Source organism: Perca fluviatilis, chromosome 5 (genome assembly GCF_010015445.1).
Source record: "Perca fluviatilis chromosome 5, GENO_Pfluv_1.0, whole genome shotgun sequence".
Lineage (NCBI taxonomy): Eukaryota > Metazoa > Chordata > Actinopteri > Perciformes > Percidae > Perca > Perca fluviatilis.
The window spans coordinates 23,578,997-23,602,060 of record NC_053116.1 but is presented as its reverse complement, the minus strand read 5'-3'; the positions used below and the strand labels follow the sequence as shown (position 1 = coordinate 23,602,060).

Below are 23,064 nucleotides of genomic sequence, written 5' to 3'. Positions count from 1 at the left end.
GTGTATTGCTCCATTTCGCAATAGTGCAAAATTCAAAATTTTAAAGTTCCTCATAAATAAACATATTATAAATAAAAAAATGATCACCACATTGAACAGAAACTAAAACAAAGCTACAATCACATTGAAATTGGATTTAAGATGAGCAATTTTTGTATTTACAGATCGATCTGCAGAATGGAGGCCAAAGTCTTGTGGTTTTGTGTGCCTTTGTCTTTAAGTCTGGCCCTGACTCACAGCGACTTTACAGAATAACAGCATCTTCATTAAACCCTCACAGCCCCTCACTCTAACAAATGAAAAGTAAGGTAGTTATAGATAAACAGAACCGGATCAACAAAATCCTTCAAAAAGCAACTTCTCAGAAGTTTGGAATAGTATCACTGCGCTTCACATTAACTGAATCCAGGAATTAACGGAGTCAAGAAGACTCAAAGTAATCCATTTATTTTAGACAATGCACATTAAGTGGTGACATTCCCAAGTCACCCACCACATGCTCTAAAGCCAGAATATTTGTAGGTAATTATACAGTTTTTTCTAGCTCAACTTTGTTGCAATAGAGTCAGATCCATTTCAACAATGAGGTATGTAATATAACAAGACACCACACTTGATTATGTATGGAAGGAAATATGACAGCACCAAGTGTCAACAGCATTTATCATTAGTGTCAAGTGTTGGTACACAGTAGATAGACTAGTACTTTCTGCTTTAATGTAATTTTAGAGTCAGTTAGTCATTGTGTCCAAGGATTATATCCACCTTCATGTCCACTTAAACTAATTGTTAAGTAGGATTAAAGACAATATAGCGTCCTTTCATTGACTGGTCTATAGGTTTGCAAGCAGTTAAAGCCTTTTGCACAAATATAGCAGACAGTTTCATGTGAGATCAAGGTTGTGGCAGTGAAGGAACATTAGGAAATGTAAATAAAATGCTGCATATCAAAGTGCAACAATCGGTCCTTTTAACCAGGAGTAACTCCAAATGCACACAGTCTGAACAACTAGCCTACCTCTCTCACACCTACATTCTCTTTGTCATTTTCATTGACGATATCACACCTAAATAAATATTAAAAACAATCTGTTTCCTTCTTTAAGCATCTTTAAAACAGAATATATTAGAATTTATACATTTTTATAAATACATATAGTTCAACATAATTCTTCTGTGTTTATATATATAAATAAAAAAAAAAAAATGATTCTAACTCATACAGTTCTGAGGGCTTAACTTCTCTTTTGTTGGTTGTGTCCATGCGGTCTTGCAGTGTGGGAAGGGTTTATAACATTGCCTGTTACTGCCACCTACTGTGGCATAGCAGCACTACAACATTTTATCCTCCTGTTGGGAGTCAATGCCAAGAAGTAAACACATGCATGGTATACCCAGTCAAAAGCTACATTCAAAAAGTGAAATCATTCAGTTTCTCTTTTTTTTGTACATTATTGCAAAATAATTCGGACATTAAAAGATGCAGAGGACAGCAACATCGAAACAAAAACATTTACGTCACACATGACAGAATTAAAGTGTCCACCACATTTCACTATGAGTGTGTCAAACACTGGAGTGGTGGGGGGGAAAAAAGTGGAGCTTGAGGAAAGATCGGTCAATGTTCACACATCAGGAAACATCTTTGTACTCTTGGAGAGTGGGAGCTGGTATCTGTATGGTGGAGCTATACAGTGGAGTTTCAGGCATCCAGACCAGATACAGTTCAGTCCAGAATGAATGGAAAATTTGGTAAAGAGCAGCAAGATTGGTTTAACCATGAAATCAAAAAACCTCTTGGTGGATCTTTCAGAATTCATCTGGCATCCCTTAACTGTTCACGAAAAATTAATACATGTTACGTGTGGAACATGTCTTTTGAGATTAAAGGGTACTGCACATTAAAAACTTTTAAATTGCCTTGATTTTTAAATTAAAGTTCATTACTTATGTTGTACATTTTTTAAACCATGTTTGGCTAACCTTTACCCACTGCATGAGTGCCACTAATTCTGGAGGGTACTGTATAATAACCAAGCCAGGAGCCCTATCCACACCTTCCCTCTTTCTCCCCCCTGCATCCATTTACCTGTCCACTCGCGTACTCCTGCTCCCCGTCTCAAACCGAGCAATTGCGTCTCTTCCCAGAGCCAGTCTGGGATGTTGCAGCAGAGGCCGAGGTCAGCCAAGCGGTGACCCCGTGTCAAAGGCTGGTGGAGGAAACCGAGAGGGTGGGTGAGGAGGGTGGTGGGAAGTTCAGCAGCTCCAACACAGCGACACCCACACTGCTGCGCCGTGTAAACATGCAGGAGGCCGCGACCCATTTGTTGCTGCGCGGGTTGTACTTCTCGATGGAGTTGAGGCTGGAGCTGCCATCGTTACCTCCTACTGCGTATAACCAGCCATCCATCGCCACCAGGTCATGGGTGCTCCTAGCGGGAGTAAAACAAAATCTAATTCAGCATATTTGTTTCCACACAAGAATGAATATTAATTTCTATGCATTCTGTTTAATCTAGCTAACTAGATTTATTAAAAAGTGCCAATGGTTTACAGTTTACAGGAAGCAGCGTGGGCTTTGCATTACATTTACAAAATGCAAGCCCACTGCATGAACATGCGTAGAAAAAGTAAAATATGACAAAAGGAGATTGTGACAAGTACAGATGGGACAATAACTGATATATTTTAATTTATACATTGCACTAATAATAGTAAATAATAATGAGGCTTGTTGGGACAATAAAAACAGACAACAGATCTTTTTCTGCCATCAAAGAGGATTCAGTCCAAAAAATGTTTGAGTGTTGATTACATACGATATAATGAGATTATTTTGGCCAAGACAATTATTCTACAGTATTTTCATGAGTAAAATTGTTTAGAGGAGTGTTAGATTAGTGGTCAATACAGCGTAATGTTTTGGACTGTGTAAATGGAGCCTCTCAGCAACTGGAAAAGAAAAGCACTCAAAGATCACACAGCTGATTAACACATGGGTTATTCATGGGGCTGTATAGTCAACCGTTGTCAGGTTTCCTGCCTTCTAGTATACTGACTCACACACAAGAAGTTTTTTTTTTTTTTTGTGTGTATGTGTGTCTGTGTGTGTGTGTGTGTGTGTGTGTGTCTAGGGGCCTGGGGAACAAATGAATCTGCTGATGTGTCCTCAAATCCAAGACTGCTACATCTCTAAAATCTCCCACCCTGATGCCAATCTTGTATCAATACAATGCTGCAAGTGTGTGCATCCTTTGATAATCATCCGCAGGACATGTTTCATCTTCTAAGATTTAAGAAAGAGCCGACTGTTTGATATTTATGCCTTAAGAAGGTTTAGGCAGTAAAGAAGACATCCAAATTCTCTAAATCCTACGCCTATATAATCGCAGCATGGGTACTCTTTTGACAAGCTCCATGCAGACAATTTTGTTATCGTTAATTTATTTATAATTTAGCTTTAACCTTCTAGTTTTTACTTTTGTTTAAAAGTAAATTGGGGGTACCACAATGTTTAACACCCACCCCCCCCCACCATTGTTTGTTTGGAAACCTGAAAAGAAGGATAATAAAAAAAATGTTGAGTGCATTTGAGGTCAATGCATTTCAGTATTTCATTACTGTAAGCTGAACCTGTGTAGTTGGAATAGTAGAACCGAGTCGTGATGGCTCAGTTGGCTATGGCTGACTCTACATTCCCTGGATCCATCCCAGGTCCATCCTCATAAACCTTTATCTTTGCAAAGCTCATTTTTCCTATGCAGTTTTATTCTCTAATGTTTGAGTTATTACAAATTTGATTTTCAGCAGTGCTGGGGTGGGTACCTTCCCAACATAGTCCTCTTTCATAGTGATCTCAGCAGACAGCTGAACACTCTCACTTTACCCTTCTTGACCTCAGTCACATGGCATTCACACCTGTGGCTGCCTCTGCACACACACAAACCTACCAACTCCCACTCTCCCAAAACACACAGAAACACAGGCCAAATGTACACAATACAAAACACCTACAACTTTGAATGGGAGAAAAAAGGCAACGACCTGCACTTAGAGCTGGTTTAACAGTATTTTTAAGGACAACATGGCATGGGAAGACCTCTGTGCATATCTGTTTGGGGCTTTGCTATACTTGTGGTATTTGATTGCAAATCAATCATACTAGAACGGTTTTGAAAGACATCTGTTGTCACTGGACTTGACATTCTGTTTGTACAAATGAAATGTGGGTGCAGGCTCACCTGCGTATGTTCATGGGGGCCACCCCCTCCCAGGTGTTGGCCTTGGGGTTAAACCGCTCCACAGAGTTCAGGCAACTGGTGCCGTCGTTGCCTCCTGCGACATACAGCATGCCGTCCAACACGGCCACCCCAGCACTGCTGCGTCGACTCAGCATGTTTGCAATGGCTATCCACGTGTTGCTCTGTTCATTACATCAACAGACAGAGAATCGGTCACATGTTCATAGATACATCATTATTGTGCGCTTAAAGGAATATGCCACCGTTTGTTGAAATAGGGCTTATCACGGTCTACCCTGGCTGTAGATAGGTGGGCCAACACATTTTTTGTCTCAGTGCAAGTAATTAGGTTGTTTTTTGTCTTTTGTTGGCTCACTTTTACTCAAAACATGCTAACTGGCAACATAGGATTCCATTCACTACGCTAAGCTAACTAGCGGCGGCGCTGCCGGTGTTGCACCGGACTAAAACAATGCATGCACAAAAAATGCGTTGGCTCACCTATCTACAGCTAGGGGAGACCGTGATAAGCCCTATTTCAACAAATGGTGGCGTATCTCTTTACGTCTCCAAATTCAGTTGATCCTGGCAAAAGACAAGTTACTTTGATGATAAATTTAACAGCATTCAATTTACCTGGGGGTCATATTTCTCCACTGTTGCAAGATGTGAGGAGCTGTCATAACCTCCCACTGCATACAAGCTGCTATCTGAAGGGGAAAAGGGAGTAAACATTGAGAATGTGAATATTAGCAGTCGAATACCAAGGTGGCAACTCCCTCTTGATTTCAGACGTTAAAATGCAGACAGTGAAACATAAACATACAGTAGAACAGGATGTTTATCATGATGTTATGATTCTGGCAAGTTCCTACCCAGAGTTGCTACTCGGACATATCTCCTACGGGTGCTCATGGCAGCAATGGAGGTCCATGTACTGGTCAGAGGGTCGTAACGCTCTGCACTGAAAGAGGAGAAAAATACTTACTTGTATTTAATATGACACCTGGCCTAGAAAACAGCATCAAGATAAACAAAAAAGCTGCAACAATGTAGCAAATCTAGCTTAAAAGTATCTTGAAGTTTAGCATTCATTACCAAAAGCTTAGTCTGTGAGTACCTATTAAGGCAGGAAGCTCCATCATAACCTCCAGCAGCATATAGAAGGCCATGCAGGACCGCTACACCCAAACAGCTCCGCCTTGTGCCCATGGAAACCTCAGGTTGCCAGGTGTTGGTGATGGGGTCGTAGGATTCCACGGTGGCGAGGTCTGAGGTTCCATCATACCTGAGGAGATATGGATATAAATTAATCAGAAAAGGGTTTTTGATGATTGACACAAAAGCATGTTGCCCAAAATGAAACAGAAAAAAAGAGTCAAGTTAAAAAGGCATTTTGCATTACATTTACATTACAGGAAAGCTTGTAACATCTTATTGGGAGCACAAGGCTGAAGCCGTTTTTGCAAAACCACTCAGGATTATTCTATAAATCATCCACGTTCCGCCTGCCAAATCTTCGTCTTTAGAAAAAGTTTAGTTAGTGTTTGAGGAAAGGGATGAGATGGTAGGTTAACTAGTTTTGGGACAAAGGTCAACACAATAGTTCTCACTCACCCTCCAACGGCATAAAGTCTGTTCCCAATGGCTGCCACGCCCACCCGTGCCCGCCGAGTGGACATGGACGCCACCATGTGCCAGCGATCTGTCCTGGTGTCATACGCCTCACAGTCTCCATGGATGGCAAACAGGCTGCCACCACCTGCAGACACACACCAACACATATGGTGAAAAAAATGCAGTCAGGCAGTTAAGTAAATATTAAAATATAATTGATTTCGGCCAATGTGCCATAATTTCAGAGGAATTTTTCCAAGTTTCTGGGTTTTGGGATGAATTTGGCTGAGACCTGGGTTCACTCCTGGGCCCAATGCAGGATCAAGTTACAGTTATAAGTCTTTATTGCGCTTTACTATTGACTTTTTCATTTTGGAGATTTATATTTTGATATACTGTATGAAGAGGTATGTTTTTTAAGACCAAACAATACAGGGAAGCTGTGCAAGGCTACGGCAACAAAACATTGTTAACTTAGGTACATAATGAGATAGGATGAACCAAATCTGATCTGGATAAAATAGAATTTCAGGAAGTGGTATTAATTGGTCATTTCATTCAGCTTTAACAGTCAAAGGAGTTCAAACAAATGTTTCACTGAAATGCACCCACTAAGACCTGGAAAACATCTAAACTATTATAGGACAGTGCTATATTAATCCCAGACAATATCTTGTCTCATATAATCATATCAGTAATTGTTATCTCCCAGTTGTAAACATGCTGATTTTTGCAGTGACTTCAGAAGCTAAAGTTAAAGTTAATTGAAGTGTGGCCTAAGTGTACCCTAATGGGTACCTTCAGGGGCACACTGACCAACGGCGAAGAGCACAGGGCTGGCGCCCTCACAGCGCCGCGGGCGCGTCCGGCTGTTGCTGAGGACTCCCCTCTGCTCAGGCATCAGGTGGTACTTGAGAGCCTCGATCAGAAGGTCCTTGCACTCGGAGTGGTGTCGCACCAGCAGCTCTGTATCCACGTTGCTCATCAGAAAGTCTCGCCTCAGCAGTGGCAGCCGCACACACTTCATCAGCTAATGGGGGCAGAGAGATGGTGGGTGTTGAGTAAGGGTCATAAGGGGAATAGAGGAAATGTGATGGTTTTTTTTTATTTATACAAAGTATAGTCAAACTAGAAAACATTGTGTGTTGAGAAATAAGATAAGTGAAAAAGTCTTACCCAAGGTACATGTTGCCTGCGTCCATCTACATCATGTTTCACCCAGCTCAACACAGCCCGGTACACTTCCTCTTCAGATGGCACGTTGAGATTGTCACTGGAGATCAAATCCAGGACCTGGATGGACGAGACAAAGCAGATGCGAAGAGACTTTTTTTATTATTTTATATACTAATTTACAAGAGCGAGTGATTGTGATCAGAAAAGCACTTGCAAAAGCATTTGCTTTTTGGAAAAAAATAAACTGACAACAAAAGCTTCCTGACGAAACATGTCAACACACAGGAGGTAAATTGCATTGGCCTCACACAGTATTAGTTCCTGCATGTTGTACCTGACTTTGACTGCTGAACTGCTGCCTCTCTTTCTCTCCTTTGATTTGTTGTACTTTATCCAGATTGATATTTGAGATATATTTGATTTTATATTTGATATTTGAAAGGGATTTGTCTGCGTTGTATCAAAATGACACTCATCAAATAGCATTTTGTGTGTGTGTGTGTGTGTGTGTGTGTGTGCGTGTGCGTGTGTGTGTGTGAGATAACGATTGCTGCAGTCTGTGAGTGGCTGGCTGGCACTGTTCCCATATCAACCCAAAGCTGGCAGGGCTGGGTGGGGCCAGAGCGGCCAGCTGCTGCAGCTGTCTTGCCTGGCCAGATCAGGGCAACAGTTAGCAACCTCCCAGGAACAGCCTGCACTAATCCACAGTCACACAGAGAAATACTGCCACTAATGCTGCCACTGCCCCACCTTGCAGTCTCCTTTACCTCTGCATGTAGATGCTGCATCACATTAAATAAATGGAGTGTGGAGGAGATTGGGTTTAGGAGTGTATCAACTGTCCTTGTATTTATTAGGATGCATCCATCCTTTGTTGTTTTTATAATGGCATGCATGTGAATCTACATCAGTGAAGCATCACCAAAGCAGACTAGTCACAATCCTGTCATGCCTTGCCACTTCCTTCACAGAACATGAAAAGAAATATGGGGCATTTTTCACAGCTCTGTGAGCTCACAGTCCTTTAGAGCAGCCAGAACATAAATCCAGATCTGATGCAGATTTATGACAGACACAGAACAGCTGCAGACAGAATGGGACAGTGAGCCAAAGAAAATAGAGAGACAGAAAAAGAGAAACAAAGAAAAGAAAAGAAAATTGTCTATTATTAATCTGCCTTTATGCAGCTTAATTTTCACTGTTTCAATGGACAGTGCACACACTCCTATTGCAGATTCAGTCTCAAGGCTTTGAAGGCCACAGACCGAGAGAGTGAAGCATGTTGTTTTACGCTCATAGAGCACAATCTTTTTAAAGCAGTGGGGATTGTTCCTTAGAGAGTTGAGAAGATAATGGGAAAGTGATGCTGGCAGCTGTTTGGTACTTCTTTTCACTGCAACATTCAATCATTGTCACCTGGCTAAGCTCAACAAGGTGTTTGTTTGAAACAGACGCCAATTCATAGAAGAGATGATGCGTTTCTTTCCTTTATTGAGACATCAACACAAACCCTTCCTACACCTGACTGGAGGAACATATCACCTGCTGGGCTTTTAGATTAGAGTCTAATATTGTGAGGTTTATTTAGTGCATTTTACATGTTTATGAGAAATGTCAGTACTTTTTGACTATTCAGGAATGTTCATATAAACAATTAGCACAATAGTGTTTTGATACTCTTACTTAAATATCTCATAAAAATATATCATAGGCATGTCTACCTCCTATAATAACTCCCTTATCATCAGACTTGGAAATCAATTTAGCAGGGACAGCAGGTCCCAATCCTGTGTGTTGACTTTGTTTTAAGTTTGGATCAGAGACTATGCCTACATTGTTTGTTTAACCTTAATCTGACCGGCGGCGTAGTTTCTCTTTTTTAGGAACATCCTGCTCAAGGCGCAGTCACACTAAGAGTCAGTACAACCACAGTCTGACCTGTTGGCTGCTGAGCGGTTCTAATGAAGCAGTTGGTGTTATGTACTTCACTAAAGGGCACTTCAGCCATTTATCTTGCTTGTCTGGGAATCAAACTAGCAACCTTCTGGCCACAGCAGCCTCGCTTGATGGCTGATACTGAATTAGCAAGCCTAAATCGTACCTACATTTCCAAAAACCGTGGCTGGAAATGGTCAATGTTGAAACCAAATAAGAAACTCTCCTATATACTTCAGAGAAGTATGCAATGCTGTTAGCTCTATGGCAGCACAGTGGAATGATAAAACCACAAGAGACAGTGATTGATGCAGCTAGCTGAGGAAAAATAACGGCATGCTTGTGGCCACTTCCCTTGGGGAGCCTCTAATGTGAAAAACGCATACAGGCAGCTATGCTCATATTAGTGGGGAAAAACAACATAAACAACATGCAGAAACTTAATTAATAATAATTAATATTACTGTATGTTTATCTTTGATGTTTTCTTTGGCATATTTTTAAGCCATTGGGTGGATTGGATGGATGAATGACATTCTAAAGAAATATGACTCCCACCAGTTGTCGCAAATTAAACAGACTAGGCCTGATCAGCAAATGTTTTTAGTCTAGAGGGCAGTGGCTTTTACATTGAAGTATTTTACTTGTATACCCATATTTCCCATGGTGACTGTCAAACTGAGGAAGCAACTACCAGTAGACACATCTACCAAGAACTGGTTCCCACTATGAATATGCCACCTTTAAAGCACCAGTTGGCAGAAGACACCGCACGAGACAAAAAAGCATCAATCTTACTTGTTTCAGTGGCAGCAACATGAACTCCTCTGTCTTGGACACCTCCACAAAGTGCTGCAGGACATACTTGTGGGCTGACTTGAGCAGGTCGCTGCAGGAGTGCGTGTCAGCGAAGCCTCGGATACCCAGGCAGTTGGAGGGGTCCAGCTGGCTGAGGAGGAACTTGCAACAGGCGTCCCGCACCCCGTTAAGCTGCAGCAGACTGGCTGCTGGGAGCAACGTCTAAAAATAGTGCAATTACAGGTGAAAATACATTAAGTCGGTTTGCACTTTGATGAATGGTGTCAAATTAAAAGTCTAATTTAACAATCTTGTCTATAAATCTGAAATCACATACCTGCACATTGCCTTCCCCGACCACAATCTCTGCTGTGTAGGCATACTGGACCAGCTGCTCCAAAGCCTGACAGTCGATGTCATGAAGGGTGACATGGGTCTGCCGACTCTCCGACATCTCATCTGCATTGTCACACAGAACGAGAGCTATTACATTTTCCAATGAGTTATAACCAGTAAAACTCCGGCTGATATATTGCCTCCCTGTTTAATCATGAGGACACATGGCTGTTCGGCCATGTCAAATGTCAAAAGTTCATCTGTTGCTGTCCGTTTATTTTGTTGTTTTAACAAAGTTGACAACTGACTGTCTGGAGACAAATTTTACCCTCACAAAGGCCTAGTGACGGGAGGAAATGTGAGACTCACACACACCTCATCTGACCACCTGTGCCCCAGACAGGAAGAAGGGGAAGGAAGCGATGATGCTGAAAGGATGAGGTGGCATTCACTGCACATGCGGGTTGTTGTGTTATCAAACTCTGAGCAACAGAGCAAAATGATGCACAGTTTGATATCAGAGCCCTAAAGTGTCTGAGGCATGCAACATCCTGGGCTTTATGGATAAAAGCACTAAGGCACAAGTGGACTGAACTTACTCGTAAACATAGCGTGGAAGTAGGGGCTGCAGGATGCCAGCACCACTTTGTGTGCCTTGATTTCTTTGTTGGAGACATGGAGCACAATGTCACACAGCAGGCCGCGCTGTCGCATCCTGTTCATGGACACGAAGGAGTCGTGGTAGTGGCGCTTCGAGTTGTGCGAGATGCTGTGGCCATCGCGGTTGAGCAGCTGCATGCCCCCCTCCATCATGGTGCCTGATGTGGCGGTCACGGGCTCTTGCCTGGGCCGCACTCTGGGCAACTGAAACATGCAGAAAATCATTTTTATGTCACTTAATACCAATGTCATTAACTTAAAAAAAATTCTTTTGTCATCAGAAACATTTTTCACCTGTGAGAGGAGTTCAGTTGATCTGCTGAGAGGCAGGTGTTATGAAAGGTGTCCTGAGCAATCTTTGTACCTATTGCTTCTGTTATAGTATGCATCCTGACAGTTATGACAGAAATCACAATACAATTACAGAGTGTAGTAGGTTGGCTGGCCTGATTATTTGAAATTTGGTGTCAAGACTGATTAAATCGCATTATGACAATAGAGTAAAGAGCTGGACATTATACTTAAACTGGTATCAAATCAATACAGGCTTCTCATCTATTGGACAGTCTTTGTTTAACTAATTGCAATGACTCCTGACTCACGAGTTTAATTGCACCAGAATAAGCTGTGAACACCCCCCCCCACACACACACACGCCCCCCTCAACCCAGGGGCAGCCTCGGGTAGGCAGGGTGGGAGGAGAGAAGGATGTAGCCCGAGTTAGCCTTTTCCTTTGTACACACATCCGCTCTGCTCTCGGATGGAGAACACACTTCAGAATGTTGCATAACCATCGTCACGCAGCATCTTAGAAGTTGTTGTCTGATGAATATTTAGGATGCACTAGGGCAAACTTAGGACCCCCTCGAAAACGAGATGCTTCATCTCAAGGGGTTATCCTCTTAACAATTTCAATAAACAATAATAATAAACAATAAACTACTGGATGAGGTAAATCGGACTAGAACTAAATTAGAAACATCACAGGCCTAAAGCAGAGTTCAGCAAGATACTTTTTTCACTTAAATATACTGAATGTAATGCTGTGATACCTCTGATGGAGCACTTCCACACATGTTAAAAAATAGCCTTAAGTTCCTGCTAGTGATGCTTTACTTTTCATTTTAAATTCATTAGTCATGTTTGACTATAGCACAAGCTTATTATTAGAACTAATAGGTAGCCATCACAACCTCATTAATTAAGAATATTCATAAGTTTGAAGTCCAAGAAATGCAAATCTCAAGGCTGAAACAGAACAACATATCAATTCTGTTAAAGTTGAGTTTCAGATGTCTCTCCAGCCAAATACCCAATTCTCTGAGTATAAATGCATCATCATTATGTTGTCATCTGTTCAGAGGCACTCTTTCAACTAAATAGGCTACTCTGTACTGTCCCACTGAGGAACATCTCAAATGTCACCACAGCTGCCTGGCGAATAGCTTGGGGTCCCATTTTCCAAAACACAATGGACTACAAAAAAAAAAAACCCCAACCATGTTCCTCTATGAGGGAACAATCTGCTCTCATGCCCAAGGGAATAACGTGAGACAATGCTGCAAATTGAGACATGGAGACACAGGAGGTTGAGGCATAAGTGTAAACACAATTGTCACCGTATAGACTAACTGAGTAAAGCACTTTTCCTGTTCATCCCATGTTTGTTTCTTAAAATCCTCTCTCCCTCTCTGGCTCAAAACATTGGCTGACATCCATACAAAGACTCTGTGGCCCCTTGACAAACACGCACAATCTTGTTGGATAAAGAAATGTTGTCATCTCTTTTGCACAGAAGGATGTTTCTATTCATATATCAGTCTCCTTATGTGCTTTTAAGAAACCCCACCCCCACTCTATTTTGAATAACAGCTGCAGCAGCAATAGAGAGAATGAATGTGTCATTTCTTTACCGGTGATTGTGTTGCGGTAATCCTTGGACGCAGAGTCTTCCTCAAAGTGATGGGAGATAAATCAGCAGCTGCCGCAATCAGATTGGTTTAAAATTTGTACCAGTGTCTGGTTATCTGTCCATATTCTGACTCAAGCATACGAAATATGAAGAAAGCCTCTGTTTCGTGCTGTATGCGGTTGACGTCAATCCCCCCCAAAAAAAACTGCATAAAAGCTGACATCGGTTTGTTTAAGGTGGAGCTTGAACTGCCGGAGGTGAAAGAAGCAATGCTGATGAAATGTGATGCCGTGTGAAGGAGGTTGCACGTGGGAAATGCACAGGATGTTATTTCTTTAAGCGCAAGTGTCAAACGTTATGAATGGATGTTTGTTTATTATTTGACGTAGCACACACGACCTTAAGCGCCACCTTTTGTTTGGTAATAGTCAGGAAGTGCGTTCGATAAATTAATCTAAGCAAGCGCGAAAGGCGGGGTTTTACTTAGAAGCGATATGATTGGTCAGGACCTGAACCACCCCCCACCTCGGTTAGCCCGGTCACCAAATCAAACACACAGCAAAAACTCAGATTCCAATATTCTTATCCAGTTCTGAAGATAAAACATTAAGTTGAGACTTTGCATTTATCATTCTACTATTACAATAAAATAAAAGTCACGGCTGTTTAAGTCACAATGCATTGCCTATGAATGGGCTAACGTTAGCGCTGTCTGACGGAAGAAAGCAGGACGCTTACCACCAGTCGTCGTCGGTGTCGATATGACAGCAATGATTTCTTCCTGTTTGTAAGCTTGCCCAGCTTTGTGGCAGTGTAACGCAACGGACTATACAATAAAAAGGAAACCCCTTCCTCTGCGGGTCTTCAGCTGCTTGTATCTCGTGAATGCAGCTGCTCAATTAATTCAAACCCTATGATTCAAACTCACGTGCAGCACCAAAACACTGCTTGTTCTTGTATGCACAGCTTTGACGGTGAAATATCGAGGTTGCCGTGCTCGCCGCCTGTTATTATTAATATTTTTTAAGGTTCGATTGATAAGTGTTAATAATGTATACCAAAAACAAATCAAACAACCCCCCTACAGTGTTGGATCCAGGGAATTATGCTTCTTCTTTTCTTATTACATTTGTAAACTAGTTTACGGTTTAGCACCCGTGAAACGTAAAACCAACCCTTTGGTTTTGCACCAGGGGATTGTGGGTATTGAGGTTTGAGGGCGTCACGTTTTGGATCCAGCATGGCAGCGAAACAGAAAAGGCATGTGCATTCCTTCTTTATACTATGTGCTTTATATTCCTTGTTTTATTGGCAAATTCATTTAGCTTTAAATGTTAAAGTGTTGTCTATCCAGTCGGTATATTTGTGGGGTTTCAAAGACTCGTTTTAGCTAACATTGTTTGCGAAAGTGTCTTTAGCCATCCATGCTGTTAACGCTAGCTTAATGTTAGTGGGTTCTGGGGAACAGTTAGCTTCAATAAAACTCCAGCAACATGTTTAATCCTTTCTCTTTGTTAAAAATAGACAATTTACGAATGTTAATGGAGAACTGACTAGTTAACACACAAGCTGGCAGCTAAACAACAAATCGAAAACTTTAGACCAGTGATTCCTAACCACGGGGAGTTGTAACGTTACTTACCCGGTATGCAAGTGCCAGGGGGTACGTGAAAATATTGTGGACCAGCTCAACTAATTTGAACAAATAGAAATTATGATTTGACTAAAAGAATATATCAGCTGTAACACATGAAAACCGGATTTTAAACAGACTGTAGCTACATAAATGGTAGAAATAAATAGCTAAAAGTAATGACTAAACAGTTGCAATAGCTAGCTAGTTAGCTAAAAGTAATGGATAAATGGTTGAAACATTCAGCTTCACTCCCAACTAGCAGTAGTACAGTTGCTGACTAAACCAACCTTAACATTGACAGTTTAGTTGTTTAAATTAATTAGCCATATCCACTTTTTATATAATGAATAGTATTATACATTTAGAACATACATTGTGAATTGATAAGGGGGCAACTTAAAGTAAGATCATCTGACAGGGCTGTGGTAGTACCTTGGACCAAAAAGGTTAGGAACCACTGTTGTAGACCATGTAACATTATCAAATCCCCCCCCCCTACATGTTGGCCAACTTATTTCAACTGTTGTCTTGCATTTTTTTTGTAGGAAATTAGAAGACCTCAGTGTGGATGAGTTCCTGCTGTCAGGTTTTGACTCTGCAGGTGAAGGTGACTCTGATGAAGAGGTTCAAAAACAGAATGGACTCCAAAAAAAGAACAAAAAGAAAGATCTGAAATCTGCAGCCTTTACAATGTGAGTCCTTTGTTATGAGTTAATATACACATACTGTATTATTGTTGTGGTGGTAATAACAATATGGAAACATATCAAGGACAGACAAGCAACTCTTTTGTGTTTTTGTGCATTTTGTTTTCTCCATAGAGATGATGGGAAGAAAGGTAAGGCCACTGAGCACAAGGAGCAGCTGTCCAGGTTAAAGAACAAAGATCCAGAGTTCTACAAGTTTCTGCAAGCAAATGACCAAACGCTCCTAAACTTTGACGACACAGACACCTCTGAGGATGAGGATGAGAAAAAGTATCACAGATTGCCATCCGCACTGGAGGTAGACTGGCTGCTGGTGTGTGAGTTCATGATGAGTTCTCTTGTGACAACAAAGATCTTCATATTGTGGTGTTTTGCGTGTAGGAGGCCGGCTCTGGTGGCGATGATGATGATGAAGATGATGACATGGGTCAGAAAGCTTCTAAGAAATCCAAGAAGGCAGTGGAGACTATCAAAGTCACAGACAAAATGATTGATGACTGGAAAGCTGCTATGAAGAAAGAACCAACACCTCGTCTCTTCAGAGAAGTCACCCAGGCCTTTAAGGCTGCTGTGGCTACAACCAAGGGCGAAGGAGTGGCTCAGTGTCGATACAAAGTGGCTGACAGTTCAGGTAGAATAGCATGCTTGATATTTGTATTCAAACTGTAGCATTTCGATGGAAACATTACAGCATCATCACTTTAATGATACTTTATTATAAAAAATATATTGAATTTAGCCACTTAAAATAAATGCATTCAAGACTTGGCAAAATCAATCACGGTGCAATAGACACAATTTGGTCATTCCAGTAGGATAAACCTTTATTGATCCCGAGAGTGGAAATTCAGGTGTTGTAGCAGCGCAAAGACAGAAATAAGTACTAATAGATAACAAGAGAAGTGCATATAAATGAAATAAGAGGTATATACAACTTGTAAGAGAAGAAGTTAAAAATAAATGAACTATACAAGAGCGAATACCAAAAATTATTCAGGTTTAACACCCAGCCCTAGTTTAATTTTGTATGTCCCACAGTCAGCGTATAGCCTACTGAAATGCTGTTTATGTTGCTGTTAAAATGTAGTTCATAGCTGGGATTTTTCTAAAACGTTTGCCTTAAATATTATTATTTTTTATAGGGATGCAGTTTGAAATTGGCATTGTGGGGGTGGTTTCACAGTTTTATTTTATTTATTTTAATTAAATAAAAAAGCGCCTGCATATTATTAATAATTAAAAAGTTATAGGCACAACATATGTTTAATGTACCACTCACTTTTATAAAAGCATAATAGAAACATACCTTAGCAGTGTATATAATACAAAACAGCAGTGGTTTACAACAAAAACAACCAGATATGGTGGCAAAAATAGTGGACGATAGTTTTTAACCTACAACCTCGACACTGCACTGTTTTTAACAAAATACAATGTGAAATATTTGATTAATCTGAATGTATTTGGCGGAGAGACTTGTACTGAATGATACAATTCAACATTTTACATTCCACAAATATGCATAAATATCTCTTTGCCTGTACTGTCTGCAGTGTTCAACGCCTTGGTCCTGTTCTGTATCAGAGATATTTATGTGGCCCTGCAGAGGATGCTCAACCTGAAGCCAGATAAAGACCAGAAAAAGTATGAAGTGGATGTCACATCTTCTGAAATCACCTCCTTTTGATAGTCTTAATGTATACTGTGGAAAGATGGTTCACTCCTCCTCACTCTTGTTTCCTGTTTTGTCTCAGGCTAGTGCTCCCATCGTCTAGTCCAAAGTGGCAGAAGAATCAGATCGACGTCAAGATGTATCTCAGTGGAGTAGTTCAGGTTTGTTTTGCGGTTCGCTTCAAGTGTCCCTCCTCTGTGTCGGTCTGCTCTTTTCTCCCTTTGAGTTCTGCCTCTTGTATTCTTGTGAGGTTGACAGGATGAGATACAGTAGATAAGGTGCAGAGAAATGTTTTTTCTTTGACACAGAAAAATATTTCATAACCGAGCTCTACATGCCATATTTTCTTTTTCTTGTCCTTCTGCATCCTAAAAAACATTCCTGTATTAACCTCTGTTCTCTTTGTCTCACTCTCTTCCTGTAGCTGTTATCCTGTCTGACAGAGTCTACAGTCATCAGCGCTGTCCTGCGGCATGCCAACCAGCTCGCACCTTATTACCTTTGTCTACCCAAACAGTGTCGTCACCTGGTTAAGGTAAGGCATAAGTTACCATAGGATGGCATGGAATGGCATCCTTAATTGAACCCTGCAAAATAGTTTTAATGTTGTGCTTATAAGCAATCTCATGTCTTTGCGTGCAGCAACTGATGAAGCAGTGGAGCACAGGGGAGGAGACTAGTCGGGTTCTCGCCTTCCTGGCACTCAACAAAATCTGCAGACACAAGCAGGAAACATATCTTAACCCTATTCTCAAGGTGAGCTAAATGCAGAGTAATACAGGAATAGAAGGCTACACAGAAAACCTGGATGTAATGTGGACTAGGATTTGCTGAGAATAGTTTCTTTAAAGAAGAATTAAATTTTTTTATCTGATGTTCATTCCAAATGCTTAAAGGGGTGATAGAATGCAAAACCGATTTTACGCTGTCATAGTTGAATAACGACAGTTCAGTGGGTAAATAGGACATACATAGAAGCTCAAAATCCCATTGACACCCCTTTACTATGAAAATCTCATATTTTGAAACTGCCGCTGAAAACGGGCGAATCCCAACAAAGCTGGAAGTTGACGTCAACCTCCCAAAAACCGGAACCTTTGACAGCCCATGGGTGTATTAAGAGAACGGTCACGCCCCAACATTTACATAGGCTACACAACTGACCTGAGATCAGGTAGTTTTCTGAATCTAGCTAGGTCACGCAGATCTCTGTTATTCCATTACAAAATTCACTTCTGAAACTTTTTAATGCGAGAAATCAACCATATAAAGCTCAAATATGGGCCGCTTTACGAAAATGGATGGCTATTTGCAAATTTTCTCCGACTGTGTGCGGAGTTTAGTGCCGGTGTTGGTGCTGCCTGGGTTGCTACATCGCCGCCCTGGACCGCGCAGTGTCAGCGAGCTTTACCCCCCAATCTTTAACACCGCAGAGCCCGCAGGTTCCATTTAATCTTATAATGGGTATGTGTGTTGAGTTATTTAAACAAACAATCGGGGAAATAAACGCCTCTTGTCCGTGAGTCTCATTGATAGAGCCGCGGTGAGATGGAGTCCATCAATGAGAGCTAGCTAGCCTCCTCCTAACTCTGACATTCACAAAAATGCATTCCATTGAAATCCGAAATCGGACAAGTGTTAGCTAAGCTTTGTAAGACCTTGAGGAACCTATAATATTCATGCCGATCTAAATTCAAACTGTAAATATACTTTAGTTATGCGCGAAGTGAGCAAGCGCGCGAGATATTTCCCCATTGTAATGAATGGGACATATAGCAAGCAGCTGCTCTAATCTACAAAGACGCCTTGCGTTCATAAAAATGCCTTAAAATCAAATCGGACACAACGGTTAGCTTTATAAGACATTGGGGAATTATGTTATATAAGTGGCGTGGACGAAATTCAAACTGTAAATATAATTTAGTTATGACGAAAGTGTAGCTAGCTAGCTGCGATATTTCCCCATTGTAATGAATGGGACATATACAAGCAGCTGCTGCTACAAAGACTTGCGTTCATTAAAAATGCCTTAAAATCAAATCGGACACAACGGTTAGCTTTATAAGACATTGGGGAATGATGTTATATAAGTGGGTGGACGAAATTCAAACCGTAAATATATTAGTTATGCCGGCAGCTGGCCACGGAGCCCCGTCAGTGCAGTATCCACAAAGGGTGACTTTGCGCTGGGTATGGAGCCCAGCAGGCTGCCGCTTTCGTCAGACTGTGTGGAGCTCCTAAAGTCCGCACACGTCTTTACCAAATTTGCAATTAGCCATCAATTTTTGTAAAACGGCCCATATTTCAGCTTTATATAGTTGATTTCTCGCTTAAAAAGTCTCAGAAGTGAATTTGGTAATGAAACATTGCAGTGTCTGGAATATGAGATTCTGTCGCTTCTCTAATGTATGTGTATTGGGGATGCTCAACCAATCGCGCGGCCTCTAATGTCTGCGTATGGCAAGTCGGCTCAACCAATCAGCGCCAGCTCATCTAAATATTCATGACCATACCATATTTGGAAGAAAAGCTCTTGTTACAAATAGGGCCAAAACACAGGGATGCATAAGGGCCAGTAAAATATCAACCAGGCCATTTTCAGCCCAACCAATGTTACATACCCCATTAGGAGACCATAAGGAACAGTGTGAAATACCCTATATAATCATTCTATCACCCCTTTAAAACCACACCTAGCTTATATAACCAGTTGGTATTTAAATCTGTCCTGCTAATGTTTGTCTTTCTCATTGCAGCAAATGTACATTTCCTACGTACAAAACTGTAAGTTCACATCTCCCAATGTGCTGCCCATGATCAACTTCATGCAGCGAACTCTGACAGAGATGTACTCCCTGGATACACAGGCTACTTACCAGCACGCCTTCATCTACATCCGACAGCTGGCCATCCACCTCAGGAATGCCATGACTATGAAGAAAAAGGTTGGTTTTCAACTGTGTGTATTGCTGTGTTTCCACTGTATGGAACGGCTCTGATAGACTTTTTCAGTTATAAAAGTTGAAGTTATGAAAAAATTAATATTTTTAGTATTGTGATGTTTTTCAATGATTTTTTTTTTTTTTTAGTGTCAGTTTTTTTCATAAATTTTTTTTTCAGTTTAAAATTTTATTTCTCTCACTGTTGAGGGGTTTGAGGGGAGGGGGCAAGGAGAGCGTGATTTACATGAAATCTTACATGAAGTCTTCTAGACCCACAGTCCGCTGCTTCGAAGCCTGGCATCACCGCACAGCTAGCATACGGTAATGTCTTCCATGAGTTCACCTGGAACTCCCAGACAGCAAGTATGTTATGTTACGTCTGATTCTCTCTGCTGCTGCTGTTTTTTCACATAGAACCAAAGTTAACTGCTGTAACAAGCAGTAACGGTAGGCTCTTTGTGAAAAACAACAGCAGAGAGGAGACTTACAGACTTGTGGTTTTGGAGTTCCAGGTGAACTCATGAAAGCCATTGCCATAGATATACGTTAAAATCCAGAGGCTACTGCGGTTAAGCAGTCGTGCGCAGAGAGGAGGCGGTCGCGGGGCTGTGAAGATAGGCCCGAATGTGTTTGAGAGAGGGACTAGGATGGGCTGAGCGAATCAATGAGCTGCGCTCAAAATAAGATTTTATCCATTTTAAATAATTAAAAAAAATAGAAAATCAATATGTGGCGGTCAACGTTGATACTGTAGCCTACCTACCTACAAATTAATCAATGTATGGGAAACACTGCAGTGTTTTAGCACACTTGGAACCTCGACCGAGGTGGCACCAAAAAACGAACCAGGTACCTTCCACAACTTTTAATAATGGGAACCCAAAAAAGTTGCCGTACCATGCAATGGAAAAGTGGCATAAATGCTCAGGGTGATGGTCTGCTTTTGTAAAAGCTTTAAAGAAACATACTTAGATATACAAAGACCTATTTCAAATGCTCTCTTACATGACAGGAATACATGTTTTGTAATTTTATGATGAGTGATTTGAGGATTATTGTCATATCATTCTTAAAATTGATTTTAACATATAATATATTGACTTGGTCACTACAATTAAAAGCAGCACAAAGTTTCTTTCTGGTATATTCATGTTGCGTGCCAGCCTGATGTTTTTGAGTTGTTTGCTTGTTTGTTATTCTCCAACACATTGCAAAAAAGAGCACATAATTGAATGAACACTCAGAGTTCAGTTCTTATGGAGGTTCACAGCCTTTTTAAGCACCAATAATGTGACACTGACAGTCCTTGTGTGTGTTCTGTAGGAAACGTACCAGTCGGTGTATAACTGGCAGTATATCCACTGTCTGTATCTCTGGTGTCGGGTTCTCAGCTCCCTGCACCCCAGTGATGTACTCCAGCCTCTCATCTATCCACTCTGCCAAGTCATAATTGGCACCATGAAGTGAGTATATTTCTATGCATTTTTATTATTTAAAGGTACTTTTATTACTCTTGAGTAAATAATCCATTATAGATGGCGCCAAAGCGCTGCAGTGTTTCAGCAAAAATTAGCCTAGTGGCTAGCAGACTTTTCCACTGCTCATAGCTTAATCCAAGCATTGTCCTCAATAGGAGAGAAACTAGTAAAGACTTTCACACTTAGCTGCAATGGAAATACTTTGGTGCAACATGTGTCTATTTCGTTTATTTAAAGATATTAGTACAGTATTAAAAAACAACGGATATCCAAATCCCACAATTGAAAACCGAATACCCAATGAACGAATATCCAGACATTCAGGTCCAGCCCTAATAATTTCAGAGCCATTGTTTGTATAGATGTTCGTTGGTTTGCAATGCATTTATAGCTTTTGATTTCTGTTGACTACGTTTTTTAAAAACAAAAAATATTATTTTCATTACCTCGAATTCTTTTCTAATCAAGTAATCCAAAGATATTTGGTTTACTATTATGTAAGACAATGGTAGTAAGTCTTCACATTTGAAAAGCTGGAACAATCACATTTTGGGCATTTCTGCTTAAAAAATAAAATGACAATTCATTATGAAAATAGTTGCAGACTAATTTTATTTCAGTCATCTACTCCAATCAGCCACTCTTTTCAGCTCTAAACAAAATCTCAGCATTTGCAAAATTAGAAAATCTATAATTTTTATTCATACTAATTTTACAAAATCTATTTCAAAATATGTGCAGTGTTTTGCTGACTGATAAACTCATCGATCTATTAATGAAACTGGCCTTCCTGAAGGTCCACAACACCTGCGCTTTTGTTAACGCTGGGCTTCTTTTGTTCTGAACATCCACTTAATATCAACACTTAGCTTCACACATCAACATAAAACAAAAATCTCCTGCTGTGACAATACTGTTTGAGTGACAGAATGATTGCTGGCAGAAGGTGATAAATAAGGCAAGATTATGCACAGAGAACTGCAGTGGTGCTGAAAATTCAGGCATGGAGGGCGGAAGTGAAAAATGTCAAACACTGACAGATATGTCAGTATTGAGAAATATGGTAAATATAGTACATAAAGCGGTAAAAAGGCCTCAACGTAATATAAAAACAGAGTAATCATGTTTTTAATGGTCTGTGAAGGAATCCTTTTTAAGTTTATCGTTCAACTTTGAAATACCCTGCTCCAGCTCCATATCTTTGTCACTACTCTTTGATAACTTAATAGCTAAAAGTGTGAGTTTATGCGTATTTAAAATAATAATAATATTGGACGAAGCTTTATGTAGTAAAAGTCTAATATCTTCTCTAATATGTTACCTCCTTATTTTGTGGCGGATAAACTTCAGCTGTTTCATTACATTAACTTTATATGCCATATAACCTTGTATCACTTAATTTGTGTGAAACTACCGTGTTGCTGTACATTTTGCCAACAGCAGGTGGAGACATTGACCGCTCTTTTCTCTCTCTTTATAGACTAGTGCCCACATCAAGATACTACCCTCTGAGGATGCACTGTTGCAGAGCCCTCACCCTGCTGTCCAGCAGCACCAACACATTTGCACCGGTGATGCCTTTCCTCTTGGAGGTAAGACTTCACGTCATCTCCAATAACAAGCAGTCACTGTGCATAAATGTGGATCTGATGGGTTTAATGCAGCTTGTGTCACGTTTCCAGCAGTTTAAATCGTTTCTCTCACCAGTAAACTGAACCGAAGGACCTTAGATTTAAAATTATGCAGAATAAACAACAGTCAGTTGGTTTTCTTTGTCACAAATGGAAACAATGAAAAGGTAGATGTGATGAAATGTTCCGTCGGTGGTTGGCTGTGGAAAACATCAGTGGCGTATGAACTGCATTTTGGTCTCAACGGCCACAACTGAAGGAGCTCAGGAGGAAACGCATCGGTGTGTGTGTGTGTGTGTTGTGTGTGTGTCACCTTTGTTATC

General features: G+C 40.7%; 2 protein-coding genes across 8 annotated transcripts in view; one reads left to right on the top strand and one right to left on the bottom strand.

The window, feature by feature from the left end:
- Positions 1 to 412: 412 nt before the first annotated feature.
- On the bottom strand, positions 413 to 13,680 carry klhl17 (kelch-like family member 17). 7 transcript variants are annotated; one of them, XM_039801930.1, is made up of 13 exons: positions 13,414 to 13,680; positions 11,058 to 11,153; positions 10,703 to 10,967; positions 10,105 to 10,250; positions 9,768 to 9,989; positions 7,035 to 7,151; positions 6,657 to 6,888; positions 5,859 to 6,003; positions 5,362 to 5,529; positions 5,117 to 5,205; positions 4,878 to 4,951; positions 4,242 to 4,423; positions 413 to 2,432 (listed from the first exon to the last, which is right to left on the bottom strand). In XM_039801930.1, the coding sequence occupies exons 3-13, from the start codon at positions 10,914 to 10,916 to the stop codon at positions 2,204 to 2,206; spliced, it is 1,818 nt and encodes a 605-aa protein (XP_039657864.1). In that variant the 5' UTR covers positions 10,917 to 10,967; positions 11,058 to 11,153; positions 13,414 to 13,680; the 3' UTR covers positions 413 to 2,203. The 7 variants fall into 7 exon arrangements, with proteins under 7 accessions (XP_039657864.1, XP_039657862.1, XP_039657861.1 ...); XM_039801928.1 differs by lacking the exon at positions 13,414 to 13,680 and adding an exon at positions 12,677 to 13,388; XM_039801927.1 differs by lacking the exon at positions 11,058 to 11,153.
- Positions 13,681 to 13,808: 128 nt separating this feature from the next.
- The window catches only part of noc2l (NOC2-like nucleolar associated transcriptional repressor), a 29,356-nt gene continuing 20,100 nt past the window's right edge, over positions 13,809 to 23,064 (top strand). Inside the window, exons 1-11 of the mRNA XM_039801926.1 lie at positions 13,809 to 13,935; positions 14,857 to 15,003; positions 15,133 to 15,316; positions 15,400 to 15,649; positions 16,572 to 16,662; positions 16,773 to 16,851; positions 17,115 to 17,225; positions 17,333 to 17,446; positions 19,447 to 19,635; positions 20,956 to 21,095; positions 22,591 to 22,702. Coding sequence (XP_039657860.1) covers positions 13,916 to 13,935; positions 14,857 to 15,003; positions 15,133 to 15,316; positions 15,400 to 15,649; positions 16,572 to 16,662; positions 16,773 to 16,851; positions 17,115 to 17,225; positions 17,333 to 17,446; positions 19,447 to 19,635; positions 20,956 to 21,095; positions 22,591 to 22,702 — 1,437 coding nt within the window. The 5' untranslated portion in view covers positions 13,809 to 13,915. The remainder of the gene's footprint in view (positions 13,936 to 14,856; positions 15,004 to 15,132; positions 15,317 to 15,399; positions 15,650 to 16,571; positions 16,663 to 16,772; positions 16,852 to 17,114; positions 17,226 to 17,332; positions 17,447 to 19,446; positions 19,636 to 20,955; positions 21,096 to 22,590; positions 22,703 to 23,064) is intronic.